The following is a 20,962-nucleotide window of genomic DNA, read 5'->3' as shown; positions in this document are numbered from 1 at the left end:
ATGCAGTCTTTAAATTGCCAATGAAAAATTACCACACTGTCAGTTCAACTCATTAATAGAGATGATAGAGATCAAATTTAGCAGTACTGTTATTTAGTCTAAAAAGTAGGTGTAAAAGGAAGTATGGGAAAGTGATAGAGGAAGGAAAAGGAGAAGAATTTCCTTTTCCCCTTCTAGATAAACATAGACCTCATGCAAAACAAAAGTTTAAAATGTGTCAGGTTTATTTTTGGCATCCTGCTAGTCTCTTTTTTTGCTTCTCTTCTGCAACCTCTTGTTCTGTCTTTAGGATCGCTTAGCTCCCTCGCACACTGTGTTCCCTTAGCATGGTGTTCCAGCACCTCATCCATACCTTCCAACTCCACAGAGCCTTCCTACCCCAGAATGTTCTCTCATCCCCGTCACACCACTTCTGAAGCTCCTCTTTATGCAGCTTCTCAGATAGGTGAAAGCAGCACACTTGATCTGAGCTGGTTCCCTCCTGTGTGTTAGATCAATAACAAGAGATAATTTTATATATATATGTATTTCTTTTTTTCTTTGTAACAACTTTATTGAGACTATAAAACCTTCCATTTTAGAGTGTACAATGCAGCAGTTTTTAGTACATTCACATAGCTCTGCAACTTCTACCACTATATAATTTTACAATATTTTCATCACCCCAAAAAGAAACCGCATACCCATTAGCACTTGCTCTCTATTCTTCCTCAAATCCCCAGTCCCTGACAGCTATTAATCTATTTTCTGTCTCTATGGCTTCTTCTCCTGGACGTCTTATATAAATGGGCCATACAGTATGTGGCCTTTTGTGTCTGGCTTTTACTTAGCATAGTGTTTTCAAGGTTCATCCACATTGTAGCATGTATCAATTCTACATTCTTTTTTATTGCTGAACAGTATCCCATTGTATGGATATACAACACTGTTTACCCATTCATAAGTTGATGGGCATTTGCCTTGTTTCTACTTTTTGGCTATTGCAAATAATGCTACTGTGAACATTCACGTACAGGTTTTTGTGTGAACACGTTTTTAATTCTTTTGGGTATATACCCAGAATTGGGATTGCTGGGTCATGTGGTAACTTTAACTTTTGGAGGAACTGCCAAACTATTTTCCAAAGTGGCTGTACCTTTTATATTCACAGCAGCAGTGCAAGAGAGTTCCAATTTCTCTACATCCTCTCTCTCACTTGTTATTTAAATATTCAAACAAAACAAAGAGAAATATTTGTGGGCAAAAGGATCCCAAGTCCCATGCATCTGCCATTATCGCATTGACATCTTTAAATTGTTTTCCACAGCTTCTTCCATTCTTCCACTTAAAAATCTGCAAGTTCTTGAAATCTCTCCAGTTCTGTTGTGTGTATGTGCATGAGGGTTGTAGTTTTTCTGTGGGCGACTCTAGTAGGAATTCTGAGTTGTGCCGTTGGTATGGTCATTTACTATATATTTCAGGATGTGTTTAGTACTATATGCAAATAATCATAAGAGAGGGAGAATATAGAAAGTAATTTTTCAATTCATAAACTTTCCATGTAGGTAACATTGCTTATTAATATTTTAAAACATTGAGTGGTTTGACTTTTTTCCTCTTAGCTGTCAGTTAGCTATGTAATTGATAACAATTAAAGGATGAAAATTATTTTAGTTCTTTGTTTAAAATTCTGATTTTAGTTTGGTCATGTTCTCAGCCATCCCTAACTGTGGGACATCTTCAGGCTGCTATAAAAATAGGTAAATAAATAAATGTCTTTGGCTTTCATAACTTTATCACATTTATCCGTGTTCAGGTGATGCAGATGAAGCTTCACATAGTTGCTTTGATTGCCCAGAAGGGAAATTTTTCCAAAACTTCAGCTCAGATTGTCTTAGATGGCCTTGTAGACAAGATTGGAGATGTGAAATGCGGGAACAATGCAAAAGAAGCTATGACAGCAATAGCCGAAGCTTGTATGTTACCGTGGACGGCTGAACAGGTTCGTGACATGGAGCTCTGTTTCCCTAAGTTTTCCCAAATCTTAATTTAAGATTACTAATTAAACTTTAGTTCTTCTCTTCTCAAGTAAAACTGTTTTTGATACTGCATTTTAATTTTTACCTTTAAAAATATACTGTTGCCTGATAATTAAAATTTACTTTAGTCAAGAATATTCTCTTAAAGAGTAATTTTCTCTTAAGACATTATAATCCAGAGTGATCATTAATGAAAAGTTGTAAACAGTCCAGAATGCTTTTAATACTGCTGTCACTTACCTCATTTTCTTGTGGAAGTTAAATATTTCATTCCTAAGGCATTCTTGCAGTTGTATTAGCATCAGACAAAGCATGTTTCATTTATTCCTACCTTAATGTCATGCCATAATTCTGTGAGGAAATATGAATGAAAACACAGATCTGTTGTTTTTTGTTTTCTCTTGCTCCAGGTTATGTCAATGGCTTTCTCACAGAAGAATCCCAAGAATCAATCAGAAACCCTGAATTGGCTGTCAAATGCAATAAAAGAATTTGGTTTTTCTGGGTAAGTCAGAAAGAAATTGAGTACAAAATAATGAAATGCTTTGCAATCTCTAACTGGTGATTATATTTGTTGTAGCTGTTTCTGCTTATTTCTGAGACGCTAGAACTGGGTTGTCCAGTTTATATAGAACAAAACTACCTCTTCTCCTCAAAAGTCAGTGTTGGCTTGTGCTCCTGCATTTTGATATCCACTAACATTAGAGGTCCCTAAGTTATTTTTCCTCAAGTGTTAATAACTGTCCCACAGAAAAGCCAGTTCCAAGGATTTCTAGTGAAATATATTTGGAAATTACTACATATGATTGTATTTGTTTAAGGATCCATAGTGCACATTGGTGAATTAAACGCTCTCAAGGTCATGCAGTAGAGAAGCTTGCTTAACTTGTTCACCCCACTGTTTCCCAAATTTATTTGCATATTGAACACATTTGTTTATTTTATCTAATGAAATTTTATGGAGCTTACTTTCTGCCAGGTACTTGCTAAGTAATAATTCGTTCGATTTAATCCTCATAAAAACCACGTGAGGTATTATTATCCGTTTTATAGATGAAGAAACTAGGGCACAGAAAGCTTAAATAATCTCCCCAAGTCACAGCTAGGAAGTGGCAAAGCCAAAGATTTGAATCTAAGCATTCTGTGACTGCTGTGCTGTGTTGCCTTTCGCTGTGCCTTGCTGTTTATCACAACGTGCCTCTTAATAGCTTGCAAACCAGTATTTTGAGTTCTACCAAGTGAAGAACTACAACTCTAGAAGTTGTCATTCAAGCAAAGAATTGTTTGTTAGGTCAGTATCTGTGGTGCTGTCCTCTCATAGTTGAGGGTGTTGTTATAATTCCTTCTTAATGTGTAGTCTTTGATGTAAAATTTATCTCTTGGCGTGACATAAAAGCCAGGTGAATATTCTCCTCTTTTTTATTCATCTGTGATCTTTCATTTATTCAATAACTACATCTTGAGCCCCTGTGATATTCCAGTCATTTGTTCCAGGCCCTGGGAATACATTATGGATAAGATTAAATTCCTGCTTTCACTGGACTTTTATTTGAGTAAGGGGAACTGACAGTAAGCAGTAAAAAATGTATCAGGAGGTATAAAAAATAAAGCAAGATAAAGGGTTAAGTGGTATCACTTTGGAGTGGTTGGGATGTGTTGTTTTCTATAGGGTGAAACAAGAGTTCTTCCTGAACCTATGGAATTTGAGCAGAGACCTTCAAGACATGAGGGAGGGGACCGGCCCCGTGGCTGAGTGGTTAAGTTCACACGTTCCACTGTGGCGGCCCAGGGTTTTGCCGGTTTGAATCATGGGCGCGGACATAGCTCCGCTCATCAGGCCATGCTGAGGCAGTGTCCCACATGCCACAATTAGAAGGACCCACAACTAAGAATATACAATTGTGTACCAGGGAGCTTTGGGGAAAAAAGGAAAAAAAATAAAATCTTTTAAAAAAAAACAAAAAAAGACATGAGGGAGCTAGCTGTGACAATCTGGGAGAAGAACATTCTAGACCAAGGGAACAACAATTGCAAAAGTCCTGTGGTAGGAGCACGTGTGATGTATTTAAAAATAACAAGGAATGATTATTCTTCGGAATGTAGCTGGAGTGAGATGAGTGAGGGGCCAGGTCATGCAGGGCCTCAGAGTTTTGAATAAGTTGGGAAACCGTTGGAAGATTTTGAACAGAAGAGTAGCAGGATCATTGTGACTACAGTCAGAGAGAACAGATAGTGAGGATCAAGGGCAGAAGCAGGGAGACTAATTAGTAGGCTGTTGGAATAATCCTGTCAGAAATTACAGTGGCTTAGACATAGTTTATAGAGATGGAAGTATTATGACTCAGGCTGTGTTTTGAAAGTAGAACTGAACAGGATATTGGGCATAAGAGAGAGAGGTGTCAAGGGTGACTCTGGAGTTAAGTGTGGCCTCAGCAACTAGAAGAGTGACATTGCTCTTTACTGAGGTTGGGAAGGCTGTGGGAGGAATAGGTTTTGGGGTTGGGGTGTGGACAATGAGGAGTTTGGTTTTGACAGATATAGGACATCTACTAGGCATAGAAATGGAAGTGTCAGAAAGGCAGTGGGATATAGAATCTGGACTTCAGGAGAGAAGTCAGCACAGGATTTAGGAGTAATTAGCACATAGTATTTAAAGCTCACTTTAAATGACTGTGGAAAGAGAGTATAGGTGAGACTCAGGGACACAGCCAAAGTGAGCCAGTTCTAGAATCTGGCTTCATGAAATTCTTGAGCATTTTGAGGGTTTCATTTGTTTTTAATTCTAAATGTTATTTCTTCTAGGTTGAATGTGAAAGCTTTCATCAGCAATGTGAAGACAGCTCTTGCTGCAACAAACCCAGTGAGTCCACACCAGCACATATAGGGACAGAACAGCCGTCTTTGTGGCTCTGCTCTGGTTTGTAAAGTTCTTTTTGTTCCGTCTGCCAGGCTGTGAGGACTTCTGCCATCACCCTACTTGGCGTGATGTATCTGTATGTTGGTCCCTCTTTGCGAATGTTCTTTGAGGATGAGAAGCCTGCCCTCTTATCCCAGATAGATGCAGAATTTGAGAAGGTAAAGGTTCCACAAATGATACAGTCTATTGGTGGACTTGAGAATGTTCATACTAACCCTTTGGAATGAAGAATATTTGTGTTTGCTTTTATATGCATAAAGTATCCTTGGGAAGAATTCATAAGAAATTAAGCAAAAGCCTATGTGGAAGAGAATGTGGTATAGGTTGGCAGATTTTCTTCTTTTCAAAAATTTTAAAGGTACTACCTATTCAAACAGTACATTGAATATAACATTTAAAAAATTCTTAAATAAAAGAAACTTGACCCTCCTCAGATAGACTAATCAAAATTGCTAAGTTTTGGCAGACTTGCTCTAGCTTGTCTTGAGCATACAAGCCAAAAGACAGCTTCATGGGGCCAGCCCTGTGATGTAGTGGTTAAGTTCGGCGCACTCTGCTTCAGCAGCCAGGTTTGGGGGTTTGAATCCTGGGCCTGGACCTACACCACTCGTCAGCCATGCTGTGGCAGCAACTCACATATAAAGTGGAGGAAGATTGGCACAGATGTTAGCTCAAGGCTAATCTTCCTCAAGCAAAAAAAGAGGAGGATTGGCAACAGATTAGCTTGGGGCTAATCTTCCTCAGGAAAAAAAAAAAAAGATCATGATTGAGAAGTCATTTCAAATAGGTTTGTATAAAAATTCCTTTGGCTTTGTAGTCTCAAAATTGGAATCTAAATAGGAATTGAAATGTGTCCTGTGTATTGTAAAGGAGTATGAAAGTTTGACATAGGCACCACTCTCTAACTTGTTTGTTCTCATATCCCTCACCAGGTTCATTAGCCTCACTGATTTATTTGTGTGTGTAGATGCAGGGACAGAGCCCACCTGCTCCAACCAGAGGGATTTCCAAACACAGCACAAGTGGTACAGATGAAGGAGAAGATGGAGACGAACCCGATGATGCGGGCAATGATGTTGTAGATCTTTTGCCAAGAACAGAAATCAGGTAGGTTTGTTGCAAATGGTTTATTTGAGCTATTATACTGAATTCTTAATGGTGCCTTCTCTTTCTCAGTCAAGGGTACTTCTTTGACATCATTATTCTTTTAGGAGTCTGGAATTAAGGGTTCTGTCTTCTGTTTTTTCAGTGATAAAATCACTTCAGAGTTGGTGTCTAAGATTGGTGACAAAAATTGGAAGATCAGGAAAGAAGGCCTAGATGAAGTAGCAGCTATTATCAATGAAGCAAAATTTATCCAACCGAATATAGGTGAACTTCCAGCTGCCTTGAAGGGTCGTCTCAATGATTCAAATAAAATCTTGGTACGTAGAACAACATATGCCTGTTCTTTTCTCTCCCCCCTCTCTCCTGCAGGAGGTTCCTTTTCAGTGTAAGCTTCACCAGCAAGAAAATGAGTGGTCGCTTTATTTGCTTTGAACTAGGAATAGCTTCCTTTAATTTCTGATGTGTGCCTCCAGATATGTTGGTAGATGGCAGGTTTATTAATCACATTGCTTTTTACAGGACTCTAATGTTAAATATCTTTATGTAAAACCCTGAACATGCTTAATTTCTAAGTTTTAAATTTGGCTTTTTATGTTAGGATTTTCTTAAGCTAATTAGAGTAGCATCATAACAAGCTCATTTCCCTTTCTCTTAAGTAGGCCAGAAACATGCAACTGCGTTGCCTGTATAGCAGCAAACTTGCAAAACTGTGAACACGGTTCGCTCCTGACTTGAACATAGAGTGTTGGCTCTTTCCACTCAGGTGCAGCAGACGTTGAACATCCTCCAGCAATTGGCAGTGGCCATGGGCCCGAACATCAAGCAACATGTCAAGAACTTAGGCATCCCTATCATCACAGTCCTCGGAGACAGCAAGGTAAACCTGACTCTTCTCCACAGCCCTGCTCTGGAACAGGCCAGCCGTACTCCTGGGCTAAGAATAATTCTCTTTCTCACGTTTGAGACACATGTAAGCAGTTTATAAACCTGGCGGAGAACAGAATATTAGGAGGAAAATAGTAAACATGTTTACCTCCCAGGCAGTATTAATGTGACCAGATATGTCACTTAGTAGCTTTGTGACCTTTAGATAAATTATTTATCTTCTGAGATTGTTTCTTTATCTGTGAAATTTCATTCTTACAGAATTAAATAGGAGTCTGTACATAAGGTACCCATATGTATATATACACACACACACACACACTCAAAAAAATGGTCGCTGTTATTGTTATGACATCATTATTGGAAGTGTTGGTGTAGGGGGCCAGCCCCGTGGTATAGTGGTTAAGTTTGGTGTGCCCTGTTACAGTGGCACAAGTTCACGGATTCAGATCCTGGCTGCAGACCTACACCACTCATCAGCCATGCTGAGGAGGCGACCCACATATAAAGTGGAGGAAGATTGGCACAGATGTTAGGTTAGGGCTAATCTTCCTCAGAGGGGAGAAAAAAGTATTGGTATAAAGAGTAAATAAATATATGGATTTTTGGATGTATTTATTTCTATCTTTCTCCCTGAACCACTAGAGCAGGATTTCTAGCACTTCAGTAAGATACTTGTGGTTTCACAGTCCTAGAATTAGTCTCATTGAAAGTTGTAGGCCTCTAATATCTAGCCCTAGACTGAATATTTGAATGTCTCTTTATTGTTTGTGTAATTTATTTAATGTGAGGAATTGAGCTCTTTTAATATTTTTTCTGTCAATAAATCCTTCTCATTCTATGAATGCAAATTAATTTTTAAAAAGTTCAGTTAAGGGGCCGGCCCGGTGGCACAGCAGTTAAGTTCTCACATTCTGCTTCTTGGCAGCCTGGGGTTTGCCGGTTTGGATCCCAGGTGCGGACATGGCACTGCTTGGCAAGCCATGCTGTGGTAGGCATCCCACATATAAAGTAGAGGAAGATGGACACGGATGTGAGCTCAGGGCCAGTCTTCCTCAGCAAAAATAGGAGGATTGGCACTAGTTACCTCAGGGCTAATCTTCCTCAAAAAACAAAACAGAAAAAAAAATGTTCAGTTAAATTATTAGTAATTTCAGTCTAACCATTATGAGTCCGCTAACGTGTAGAATTACATTCTTTGGCAGATAACCATGGGCATAAGAGCCCCCAGAGATTCAGGAAACAGAACCTAAGAGTTCGTTCACCTTACGTGATACTTTATGCCCAGGTCATTGTGTTGCCTAATTAACTGAGTACAAGATCTTCACAATTTGGAGTTTTATGTTTCTACTTTACTTTGAAGTTTTAGTACGACTGTGGAACTAGATTCTGTTTCAGAAGATGGTTCAAAGCGTGTTAATGTAGACCTTAGAGAAACCCCCGTTGTTCATCTTCACAAAGTGACAAGCTCTGCCCTCCTTACCTCTAAACCATAATTGATGGTATCTTTGCTAATTCTCTCCTCCCTTCAGAACAATGTTCGAGCTGCTGCCCTAGCGACTGTGAATGCTTGGGCAGAACAGACTGGCATGAAGGAATGGCTGGAGGGAGAAGATCTTTCTGAAGAACTCAAAAAGGAAAATCCTTTCTTGAGGCAAGAGGTTAGTACTACAAATATGTGCTTTACTTGTGTCTTTGATCTTCTTAGCAGACTGGACCTACCAAATAAATACACACGTATGGATAGAATGAGCTTCATTAGCAAATGGTTGACAAAGTGAAACCAAATTCCTGGGGCTTTCATATTCATGTGCTTCTTTTTTCCTTTCATATGCTTTTTTAACAATAAAACTTTTTAAAGGACTAGCCTTTTTGTGAAATGTTCTCCTTTCTTGAGCTTTTAAATGGTAAAATAAGGGGTTTTAATCAGAACATAAAAGTAGAGTTCAGTATTCAAAAATTCATCAATGTAATCCATCATACCAACAGGCTAAAGAAGAAAAATTACATGATCCTATCAGCTAACACAAAAAAAGGATTTGAGTAAATCCAACACCTATTCAGGATAAAAACTCAGCAAGTTTGTAATGGAAGAAAATGACTTCAACTTGTTAAAGAGCATCTACAAAAAACCCTCTACTGATAATATCATACTTAGTGGTGAAAGACGAGATGCTTCCCCCGCAGGTGAGGAGCACGCCGAGGATGTCGCTTTCGCTGCTGTTCTCAGCATAGTACTGCAAGTTCTAAGCACTGCAGTAAGGCAAGAAAAAGAAACGAGGGCACACAGGTTAGGAAAAGAATGAATAAAACTATCCCAACTGCAGATAACATGACTGTCTACGTAGAAAATCCCAAGGAATCTACAAGTAAACTTCTAGAATCCAGAATTGAGTTCAGCAAGATTGCAGGATAAAAAAAATCAACACACAAAAATCCATCACATTTCTTTATAATACAGTGAACATGTGGAAACTGGAATTAAAAACAATACCACTTCCAGTTGTTCAAAAGTAAATGAAATCCTTAGCTAACAAAACAAATACAGAATATGTATACTGAAAATTACAGAATACTGATGAAAGAATTCAAAGAAGACCCAAACAATTGGAGAGACGTGCCGTGTTCATGGATTTGGAAGACTCAACGTAGCAGAGATGTCACATCTCACGGAATTGATCTATAGGTTTAATGTAATTCCTATCAAAATTCCAGCAAGTTGGTTTTTTGGGGTTTTTGGGGGGGTTTTTTGGTGAGGAGGAGTGGCCCTGAGGTAACATCTGTTGCCAGTCTTCCTCTTTTTGCTTGAGGAAGATTGTTGCTCAGCTAACATCTGTGCCAGTCCTCCTCTTTTTTTGTATGTGGAATGCTGCCACAGCGTGACTTGATGAGCGGTATGTAGGTCCAAACCCAGGATCTGAACCTGCGAACCCCAGGCCACCAAAGCAGAGCATGTGAACTTAACCGCTATGACACTTGGCCGGCCCCAGCAAGTTTTTTTAATAGATAAAGACAAGCTTATTTTAAAATTTAAATTCTGGCTAAAACAATCTTGATAAAGAAGAAAAAAATGGAAAGAATCACTCTACCATATATGAGGGTTACTATATTGCTAACATAATCAAGACACTGATGTAGAGGAAGGGAAGGGGAGGATAGACACAGATCAGTGGAACTGAGAGGGAACCCAGAAATAGATCCACACAAATAGGATCAACTAATTTTTGACAAAGTTATCAAAGTAATTCAGTGGAAAAAGAAAGGATAGCCTTTTCAACAAATGACTGGAACAACTGTCATCCGTAGACAAAAAATCAATCTCAACCTACACCTCACATCTTATACAAAAATTAGCTCAAAATGGATTGTGAACTTGAATATAGAACATAAAACTATAGAATTGTTTTTTTTGAGGAAGATCAGCCCTGAACTAACTGCTGCCAGTCCTCTTTTTGCTGAGGAAGACTGGCCCTGAGCTAACATCTGTGCCCATCTTCCTCTACTTTATATGTGGGACGCCTACCACAGAATGGCGTGCCAGGTGGTGCCATGTCTGCACCTGGGATCCGAACTGGCGAACCCCGGGCCGCTGAGAAGCAGAATGTGCACACTTAACGGGTGTGCCACGGGGCCGGCACCTAGAATTTTTAAAGATAACATAGGAGAAAACCTTCAGGGTATAAACGTTCTTCAGGCAAAGAACTCTTAGACTTGATCACAGCCCATCAAAGGGAAAATTGATAGATTGGACCTCATCAAAATTAAAAACTTATTCTGCAAAAGACCATTTGAAGAAGATGAAAAGCGACAGTGGGAGAAAATGTTTGCAAACTCTGTGTCTGGTAAAGGACTATTATCTAGAATATATAAATAACTCTCAAAACTGAACAGTAAAAAAAAAAAACAATTAGAAAACGGGCAAAAGATATGAACAGACATTTCACTGAAGAGGCTATGCATGCAGATGGCAAATAAGCCCATGAAAGATGTTCAACATTATTAGCCATGAGGGAAATATAAATTAAAACTACAATGAGATATCACTACACAATTATCAGAATTACTAAAATAAAAAATAGTGATCACACCAAATGCTGGAGAGGATATGGAGAAACTTGAACACTTTGCTGGTGGAAATGTAAAATGGTATAGTCACTCTAGAAAATAGCTTGGCAGTTTCTGATAAAACTAAACTTATAGTTACTGTATGACCCAGCAATTACGATCTTGGGCATTTATTGCAGAAAAATGAAAATTTATGTCTACACAAAACTCCATACACGGATGTTCATAGCAGCTTCAGTCATAATAGCCAACAACTGGAAGCAGCCCAGATAGCCTTTTATTAGCTAAATGTTTAAACACACCGTTGTATGCTCATATGTGTAATACTGTTTAACAATAAAAGAAATGAATCACTGATACATGGCAACAATTTAGATAAATCTCCAAGGAATTATGCTGAGTGACCAAAACCAATCCAAAACAGTAACACACACTATGATTCCATGTCTACAACCATGTTTGAAATGACAAAATTTTAGAAACAGAGAATAGATTAGTGGTTAACAGGGATTAGGGAGAGGAAGGAGGAGGGAGATGGGTATGATTATAAAAGGGAGAACACAATGGGATCCTTGCAATGGAACTCTCCAAAATCTTGACTGTGATGGTGGATGTACTAACATACATGTGATAAAATTGTATGGAATTAAATATACACACACACAAATGAGAACAAGTAAAACTGGAGCATTCTGAACAAATCTGTGGATTGTATCAATGTGAGTATCCTGGTTCTGATCCTACAGTGATTTTCAGGAAGTGTTACTATGAGAGGAAACTGGGTAAAGGGTGCATAGGATCCTCTGTAGTATTTCTTATTACTGCATTTGAATCTAGTCGCCTCAGTAAAATTTGCAGTTAAAAAAGAAACATAATTGTTTTAGAGGTATGAAGAAAAACTTGCTGTAAGGCTGAAAACAAGTCCTGCTAGAACTTGTCATCTTCTGATCAAATAAATAAGTGTTTTGCATCTTCTCTAGAATTTCAAAAAAGAAGAAAAGTTTCTCGTCTTTAAAATGATTTGAGCTATTAAAACTTTATAATTTAATCTCCAAATATGATCCAAAGAACTGTATCCTTATCTTCAAGAAGATTGTCATCTCTGCATATGTTATTTAAATATAGCACAGTTCTTGAACAATGAAAATTACTGATTTCAAATGGGAAAGTTGTAGTGTAAGAACTAATTCAGTGTTTGGTGCTGATAAAATCACTAAGCTTGAGATCATAAATAATAATTTTCACCTGAAGTTATAACTGGTCTTTGTTTCTTTTGGCAGCTTCTGGGCTGGCTGGCTGAGAAACTACCAACTCTTCGTTCCACCCCCACAGACCTTATCCTTTGTGTTCCTCATCTCTACTCCTGCCTAGAGGATCGCAACGGAGATGTGCGAAAGAAGGCCCAAGATGCCTTGCCGTTCTTCATGATGCATTTAGGATATGAGAAAATGGCCAAGGCTACTGGGAAACTAAAGGTGCTACTTCTTGTTGTTGCTACTGCTGCTGTTGTTAAAAGCCATTAGAAAAATATTGAACGTGAATTTATATAGGCAAAAGATCATATTACCTCCTAGGCGTTTCAACTTGAAATCCCATTGAGAGCAAAAATATGATATTTAGCAGTGTAGAACTTCTAAAGAACCTGCTGATTCTGCAGAAGTGAAAACTGACCTTCTAGAATGGTAGCTAATTTAGTGTGACATCATAATGTTTTACTTCTCTTGCCTTATGAGCTGCCTCCCTTACACTTCATTGGTATTTCAAAACTAGGAGCACAGTGGTTTGTTTGACAGCAGATCTATGAGTAAGCACAGTATGAGTGTATCATTTATGTGGCCTCTCACTTCTTCTGTTATACTGTCTCCGTAGCCAACTTCTAAAGATCAGGTGTTGGCCATGCTAGAGAAAGCCAAAGCTAACATGCCAGCCAAGCCTGCTGCAACTGCTAAAGCAACTTCCAAACCAATGGGAGGCTCAGCACCAGCCAAATTCCAGCCTGCCTCAGGTAACTGTGTTTTGAGAGGTTTACTGCGGAAGGAGGCAGCCCAAGGGAACTTTAGAAAGAAATCCAGCCTTCATTTTTACCGTGTTTCCTCACAACTTAGAACCCAAGCCCTCCCTCTCTCCTTACCCTCCTTCCACAAACATTTGTCAAGTATTATGCTAGGAACTGTGCTGAGGATACAAAGATGACTAATTTGGTTTCTAAGTCCAAAAAAGAATTTTGGAGTAGCAGGTTGAGATACTCTACAAAGCGAGTATTTCATCATATTTTTAAGGTTTCCACAACTGTTTTCTGCTATTGGATATTATAGTTAGGGAATTGGAACCATCTAGCTTAATCCCCTTTATTAATAGCTGAGGAAACCCAAAGAGGTTAAGTTGACTTCCACAAGGCCAGACAGCCAGCCTGAACTAGCACAGAATTCCCCTTAGTCCCAGATGAGTTCTCCTTCTGCTACACTTGGCCGTTTGTTGATCCATTTACTAATCTTTAAGGGAAGATTCTTGATTGCTTCATCCTGGTGTTAAAATTCCATCATTAAAAAAACTCTAATCTGTAACCACTTCTCTTCTAGACCTATTGCTTAAACAAAATCATATTATTCTGTTTAGTGGAATAGAAATTGTTGATGCTATGAAGTTAGAAATTTTACATGTGTAAAACTGTTGGTAACAAAGTATATAGTCAATTATAACATTTATTGGAATCTTGCTTTGTAGTAAATACTGAGCATCAAATGTGACAGACCCTACCCTAAGGAAGTAACAATCTAGCAAAAAGATTTTTTTAATTGCTATTTAGAAAATAGTTTTAAAACTACAGTTTAAATGTTGGTAAAGCAGATGCAGATTGCTTAATTTCTTGAGGTTAGGCTTAAAGAGAATTTGAGGGAGAAAAAAGATGAAAAAAATCTTAACTGCAAACATCTTATAAATTGATACATGTAAAACTACAGGCATTCTCATCATTATATATTTAATCTTCCCAGAATAACGTGATATTAGAGTTTATATTTATAGCATGAACATGGTTTTTTTCCTCAAAGCACCTGTTGAAGATTCTCTTTCTGGCACTGTTGAACCCAAGCAAGATCCGAAAAAGGCCAAAGCTCCAGGAGTTTCCTCTAAAGCAAAGGTATGTTAACGCCACATGCTTGGACGTAGAATTGCTTTTAAGTGTGTTTTATACATTGAGTCACGCTGTTAGGAAAGATCATATTATATATGGAAGGACATTACTACTCTTGATATTATCAAGTTATAAAGTATTTATTTATACAAGTTTCTGTGCATCATTGTTAATAAGTCCCCAAAACAGAGACACCCTGCTCTCAAGAGGTGTTGCCATGGTATCTGTCATGCAGATCTTTGGGGAAGGTTTGCAGTAGTGGAGAAGGAAATCGTGCATAGCTCTGGCAGAACAATCTCTCAGGCTGACTGTGATTTGAGAGAAGGAAGGTGATCGGTTTCCTTCGTGTTCGGCACAGTTAAGGCGTCACACTAGAAGGCGTTCTGATGTACCTTCCATTCCTGCGCCATGGGGACTTATTTTGATGCATCACCAATCCTTTTAGCATCCATACAGAGTGAGACATTTCAAGAAAGATGTTCAAATGCTTAACTTTAAATATCCCCTGGGTATTTTTTCATTTAAGTTTTTGAATCACAGCAAATTGTCGTCAGTTTCTATATTAGGATTCAGAGCTCGTCGCTGTATTTAGGGTATTCATTATTTAATACTTACAAAAGGAAAATTCCAGAACTGTGCAATCAGTAGTAAATCTAATCGTAAGTATAAGTAGAGGAAACTATTTCATTAACTGCATGTAACTGATGAAAAAGAAGACTAGAAACCGTTTTATTACCAAGTGCATTTATTATTACATGCTCATTGTAGAATGGCACTCTGTGGCCATTCGTCTAAATATTACAATTATTTGTTTCCTTTCCCCTGTATGTGGGTCCTTTAACTTAGTGAGTTAATTTAAGTGGGTAGTTATCTTCTAAACTGTCCAGTGAAGCTGTTCTTTTCTTGTCCTCCTCCCTGTCCTCATCCCAGATTTAACAAGTGCTTATTTTAGTATTTTGATCACAAGTGCTTTGAAGTATTTTTGACTCTGTTCTTAATGCCATACTTTTTTTTCCCCAGTCTTCTGCAGTTTACAAAGCAATTTCACATAAATGGTCTAATATTTGTTTTGACTCAGTGACTTCAGTGTTTGAACTAGAAAGAAATTCTGGCCTACTAGAAGTAGTGGGCTCCTGCTATGTTTATAATAATAATAGTTCCGGTAATGAAAATCAAATATTACCTTAAATATCTATACCAAGTGTTCACTATCTTCTTTCTGTCTGATGCAACAATTCTACATCTTAGATTATTTTTAAAAACCACTTGAGTAACTTAAGTATTTAAAATGTTTCTAGCAACTTTCTCTAGAAACATTCAAAGGGTTTCCAGTTACAGTGATGTGACAGGTATATTTTATATGCAGAGAAACAAAAAGTCTTTCTCAATTGATGTGAAATGTGTGAATGCCATTCAAAATGTCATTAATATGAAGAGCTATAATGGTGTTGAAGATTTCAAGAAAGAAAAGATCTATCCAATAAACAAAAATTGTGACCCAGACCAATGTAAAATAATAGAGCTTTTCCAACTACATTACATGCCAGTCCAAGGACTAACCAACAGTGACTTAAGAATACTGCTAGAAACATTTCTAGAAAACCTGTGCAAAAACATAATATATGCAGGGTTCTGTGGCTCATCTGTGTCTTGTGTGTGGAATGTAACACACAGAGATGTCTCTGGTTATATGGTGCCCTTTTACTGGGCAGCAGCTTCGTGTTCCCAAGGAGCAGTAGCCCAGCTAACCAGTATTCCCTGAACCTTGGCTGCAGAGCGCCCAAGGGAAGAAGGCGCCGAGCAAAACCAGCTTAAAGGAAGATGAAGACAAATCTGGTCCTATTTTTATTGTTGTTCCAAATGGAAAGGAGCAAAGAATGAAAGATGAAAAAGGATTAAAGGTAAGGAAGGGATAAGAATCCTCAGGAATTTTTTGCTTGTTTGTTTTGTTTTGTTTTGTAATCTAGAATAATTCTGCTGTTGAAATTCGCATTGTGAAATATCTAGTAAGTAACTGAATCTTTTGCTTATAAATTATTTCTCTAAGACTACTTTATGGGAGCATTAATTCCTAGAAAAGAAGCTACAGAATGGAGCTACTGCCTATTTTTCCCCCAAATAGAAATAGAAGTATTTTGGTTTTTTAAAAAAATCTTCAGAATCAAAGAATGGAAATTATTCATTGATTTTTATCAACTACACGTATGTAGTAGGCTACTTCTTTAATCCTTCTTGTACCTGATACCTTAAAAGACAGATTTGGTGACTATAAATAGCTAGTTCAGTCATCTCTCTTTTGATGTCATTTTGGTTTTATTAGGCAGTTTATCTTTCAAAATATATACATTGTTTTAAAAAACATTCAAGCAGTACAATAAGTGCAGAGTATCGTGTGAAAGCGTGTCCCCCATTCCACTCTCCCTCCATAGGGAGGCTGTTATTACCAGATTTTATGTGTATGACTAAAAATATCATTCCGTAACTATAGGATCATGTATGTACAAATATATAGGCCTCTTTCTACACAAATGGGAACATACCATACTTTGTTCCGTATCTTATTTTTTCTTTTAGTGATATTTGAATTATCTTAAATGTTGTTCCATATCTGCATGCGTATATACATTCATTCTTTTTATTGGTTCATCATATGTGTGTACCTCTCTTTATCCCCAGCCCACTATGTCGAACATGTAGGTTACTTCTAGTCTTTCACCTTATAAACTATACTGCCGTAAGCATCTTTGAATGTAGGTCTTTGTGCATCAATGTGAGTACATCTATATTAAACTCCTAGAATGGTATGTGCATTTTTAATTTTGATATTTCAAATTTCTCCTTTATTAAAGTTGTACCAACAGTGTCCAACATGTTATATAATAATAGAGCACTGATTTTTCTCTAAGAATTACTGAGAATTTATTCTCGTTTTCAGAGTTAGGCTTCCCGAAGTATGACAGCTTGAAAGTACATTTGCTTTCATATTTAATTACAAATTAATCTTGTTGAATTGAAAAGAATCCTATTAAGTAGATTCCTGTAGCTGCTTTAAATAGAGTTCTCTGCCTCATTTCAGTTGGACGTCTTACAGCTCCTTTTCGCTGGTTTTTGTCAGGTGCTGAAGTGGAATTTTACTACTCCACGGGATGAGTACATTGAGCAACTAAAGGCTCAGATGTCCAGCTGTGTGGCTAAATGGTTACAAGATGAGATGTTTCACTCAGACTTTCAGCACCATAACAAAGCCCTTGCTGTCATGGTTGATGTAAGTTTGCGGTAGATAAATATGCATATATCTCGGGCGTGTGAAAATACTAAGCCCTGTGAAATAATCAGAAGTTTGCATGACTTGAGAATATGCCATGTTCTCTGTGTTTAGAGCTTTCTTATTATTTGATAGAATAAATGACTGTATGTCTATAATTTTAGGTCTTAAATGGAGGCTTAAAAATTTATCATTTTCTTGGGCTGGCCCCGTGGCCGGGTGGTTAAGTTTGCGCGCTCCGCTGCAGGCTGCCCAGTGTTTCGTTGGTTCGAATCCTGGGCACGGACATGGCACTGCTCATTAAACCGCGCTGAGGCGGCATCCCACATGCCACAACTAGAAGGACCCACAACCAAGACTATACAACTATGTACCGGGGGGCTTTGGAGAGAAAAAGGAAAAAATAAAATCTTAAAAAAAAAAAATTATCATTTTCTTTTCGGACTCTAGTAAAATTTAAGATGTACTTGCCTAATAGAACTTAAATTTTTATACAGTCTTATTTGTGGTGGTTTTGTCTTGTTTTGTTTTAAGCACTTGGAGAGTGAAAAAGAGGGTGTCATTGGTTGCCTGGATCTTATCTTAAAGTGGCTTACCCTGCGGTTTTTTGACACCAATACAAGCGTCCTAATGAAAGCCCTAGAATATTTAAAATTGCTCTTCACCCTACTAAGTGAGGAGGAGTATCATCTTACTGAGAATGAAGCATCTTCCTTCATCCCCTATCTCATCCTCAAGGTAATGTGTTCTCACTCTGGAAGACTGCTCAAGTTCCCAGCTGACCTCAGTTGCTGTGCTTTTGTTTCCTCTCTCTTCTTCATTCATTATATGATGCTACCTTCCACTGCTCATTCCCCTGCCCCTATTCTTTCAAGATGAATTGACACTTGGGGGGAACCGTTGCTACTCAGAAAATGTCTCACTTAATCATTATTTCCCTTGTTGAGTAGGTTGGAGAACCAAAGGATGTCATTCGTAAAGATGTCCGTGCCATCCTGAACCGGATGTGCCTTGTCTACCCAGCCAGCAAGATGTTCCCCTTCATCATGGAAGGAACCAAATCCAAAAACTCTAAGCAGAGAGCAGGTAAAGCAGCAATTTAAATTGAGGCGTGAGTCCGTGCAACAGTGTCCTCTAAAAGACGTAGTTTATACACGAACTGAAGGAAGTAAATTTCTTCAGTGTCTGTGTAGTCGATTCCAGCCTTCTGATTTGGACTGTGAGAGTGATGAGTTGCACAATGGTGAAGCCACAGTATCAGGTGATACGGGCATCACTCAGTACCACCCTGGTGACAAAATCAAGTGCACAGGGGCCATCTGACTCACAGGCATCCCTTTCTTCCAGGAGCACTTACTGTACACGATTATTTCATTGTGCGTTTTATAAGAAGGCAGTAAGCAAGGGAAAATTCTAGGCAGAGCCAGAATAAGATTTTAGTCCTTCATGTATGCTAAGGAAAATTTATCTAGTAAAGATAGGTCTCTATGCCAAATGTGTGTTGAGTCTCAATGTAGCCTTTCTCCCCCATCAGAGTGCCTGGAAGAACTGGGGTGTCTAGTCGAGTCCTATGGCATGAATGTTTGCCAACCAACTCCAGGAAAAGCCTTAAAAGAGATAGCGATTCACATAGGAGACCGTGACAATGCTGTGCGCAATGCTGCCCTCAACACCATTGTCACAGTGTACAACGTCCATGGGGATCAAGTGTTCAAACTTATTGGAACTGTGAGTGACTTTTCTCTGAACATTTTCAGCATGTTATGAATTGCAAGATCACGTAGGTATCAAGTTTCATGCCATCTCAATTCTGGCTAATTTTTTACTACTATTTATTCAACTCAACCTATCAATGTGTCCTAGAATCCAGATAAACCCTTGAGGGTGTCTCTGATTATTGTAGGACGTTTAGGATGTGTTTTACTGGAAATCAGATTTTCTTTTCTGAGCATTCTACTCATAGCAATTTGCTTTAGAAGTGAGAGCTATTTTTGAATTAAGAAATCTGAGCTTGTCTGGGATTTGCATTCTGCCTGGCAATCTGCTTTGTAATTTTTAGTGCATTTAGTACAAGTACTCACTTGTGTAATAAGTGGATTCTTGTACTTGTCAGATCAAAAGAGTCAATCTACAGCCACGAGCCAGACTCCCCGGGCACATTAGGTTCCACTTCTGACTCCTTACATCCTTTGAGCCAGTCACTATTGTGGCTGCAACTCATTCTTCACTCCATTTACCTCTTAGCATCACTTATATTTACACTGTGCTTATGTATATTTACTTGTATTAGTCTATTTAAATCCTCACTACAGGCCAGTGAAGGAGATAAAATGGCTGGGAATTTTACAGATGACCAAGAGTGAAACTTCTTGCCCATAGTCACACACCTAGTTAGTGGAACAAGCACAACACAAAGGAGGAAGCTTCACTTAATTTTTGACCTTTTTATTTGTAGTTCTTAAATGCCTTTCTTTTTGTCTCTTTCTTTCATATGTTATGATAGCAAGGGAGGTTTTAACAGTAGTTGATTTAAAAATGTAGTGTTTTGAAAGTAAACTTACCCTAACATAGTAGGTTCTGTTTGCTTTGATATGAAAATGGATATTAATTCTTGAGTCTTGCAGTTAGGTTTTTAATTCTCCTCATACTCTACTGGAGGAGTTGCTGATAAATTAAATTTGGCTGCTTCTTTTTACAGCTTTCCGAAAAGGATATGAGCATGCTCGAAGAGAGGATTAAGCGGTCAGCAAAGAGGCCTTCTGCTGCCCCAATAAAACAGGTGGAAGAGAAACCTCAGCGTGCACAGAACATAAGCTCCAACGCCAACATGCTGCGCAAGGGCCCAGCTGAGGACATGTCCTCCAAACTCAAGTATGTGAATGGAGATAGTTGTCTAAGAGCATCTCTGTGGACTTCGCCTTGTGTGCCCACAGCTTATCCTGTAACATAATCTTGCATTTTTGTAGCCATTATCATGCATGACAAAGTGTCTGGGTAAATGTCTTGTAAACCAAATGTTTAATCCTTCGGTCTTCATTGTCTTTGTCTCAAAACCACTTCTAAATAGTCTTGTGCCTTCTTTCACTGCTTTTCCGTGGACAGAATTATGTATCGCACTTATAGGATGTAAGTACTGCCTGCTAATTGCTCGTTAGCAGGGCTCTTATATCTTTCTAACTTCTGACTTGGATTCATCCCCTCTGGAGGGCAGTTGGTCTAGAGTTAATAACCAGGGTAGAAGGGTCCATAAGTATCCCATGAATCACACCTTCCCTGGAAGTCCACTGGCTAGCAGGAGTGGCAGCTCAGTGTCGTGTGGCTAAGATACTGGCTCACCTTCTTCCTTGTGTTATATTTTGTCATCCTCAGGTTCATGTTCTTCAGATAGGACTTAAGTAAAATGCATGCAACCCAGAATTGGCTTAGGGACTCAAATTACTGCCTTCTGATAAGCAAGACAGCTCTATTTTGTGTTGTATCATGAGCATAATTCTAACCAATTTGAATCTGGAAATTTTGAATCCCGATTGCCTGGCTGTAATACTGGCCCTGACCTATCAGGGTGAATATCC

The 20,962-nt window shown here is 38.4% G+C and overlaps 1 protein-coding gene and 1 non-coding gene across 4 annotated transcripts in view; both read left to right on the top strand.

Moving 5' to 3' along the window:
- CKAP5 (cytoskeleton associated protein 5) overlaps nt 1-20,962 on the top strand; it is a 94,785-nt gene that overhangs the window by 55,703 nt on the left and 18,120 nt on the right. For all 3 annotated transcript variants that reach the window (XM_070487604.1, XM_070487606.1, XM_070487605.1), the window contains exons 17-33: nt 1,796-1,981; nt 2,429-2,523; nt 4,821-4,878; nt 4,968-5,093; nt 5,903-6,042; nt 6,185-6,359; nt 6,806-6,919; nt 8,460-8,588; nt 12,273-12,467; nt 12,862-12,997; nt 14,043-14,131; nt 15,901-16,026; nt 17,241-17,390; nt 17,925-18,128; nt 18,341-18,476; nt 18,925-19,118; nt 20,089-20,261. In XM_070487604.1, the coding sequence (XP_070343705.1) occupies nt 1,796-1,981; nt 2,429-2,523; nt 4,821-4,878; nt 4,968-5,093; nt 5,903-6,042; nt 6,185-6,359; nt 6,806-6,919; nt 8,460-8,588; nt 12,273-12,467; nt 12,862-12,997; nt 14,043-14,131; nt 15,901-16,026; nt 17,241-17,390; nt 17,925-18,128; nt 18,341-18,476; nt 18,925-19,118; nt 20,089-20,261 (2,426 nt within the window). The remainder of the gene's footprint in view (nt 1-1,795; nt 1,982-2,428; nt 2,524-4,820; nt 4,879-4,967; nt 5,094-5,902; nt 6,043-6,184; nt 6,360-6,805; nt 6,920-8,459; nt 8,589-12,272; nt 12,468-12,861; nt 12,998-14,042; nt 14,132-15,900; nt 16,027-17,240; nt 17,391-17,924; nt 18,129-18,340; nt 18,477-18,924; nt 19,119-20,088; nt 20,262-20,962) is intronic.
- Nucleotides 18,609-18,719, top strand: LOC123278189 (small nucleolar RNA SNORD67). The gene has a single exon (XR_006515442.1). It is a non-coding gene; the product is annotated as a small nucleolar RNA SNORD67 (small nucleolar RNA).

This window comes from Equus asinus, chromosome 17 (assembly GCF_041296235.1).
Source record: "Equus asinus isolate D_3611 breed Donkey chromosome 17, EquAss-T2T_v2, whole genome shotgun sequence".
Classification (NCBI taxonomy): domain Eukaryota; kingdom Metazoa; phylum Chordata; class Mammalia; order Perissodactyla; family Equidae; genus Equus; species Equus asinus.
This window is presented reverse-complemented; position numbering and strand designations above follow the sequence as displayed.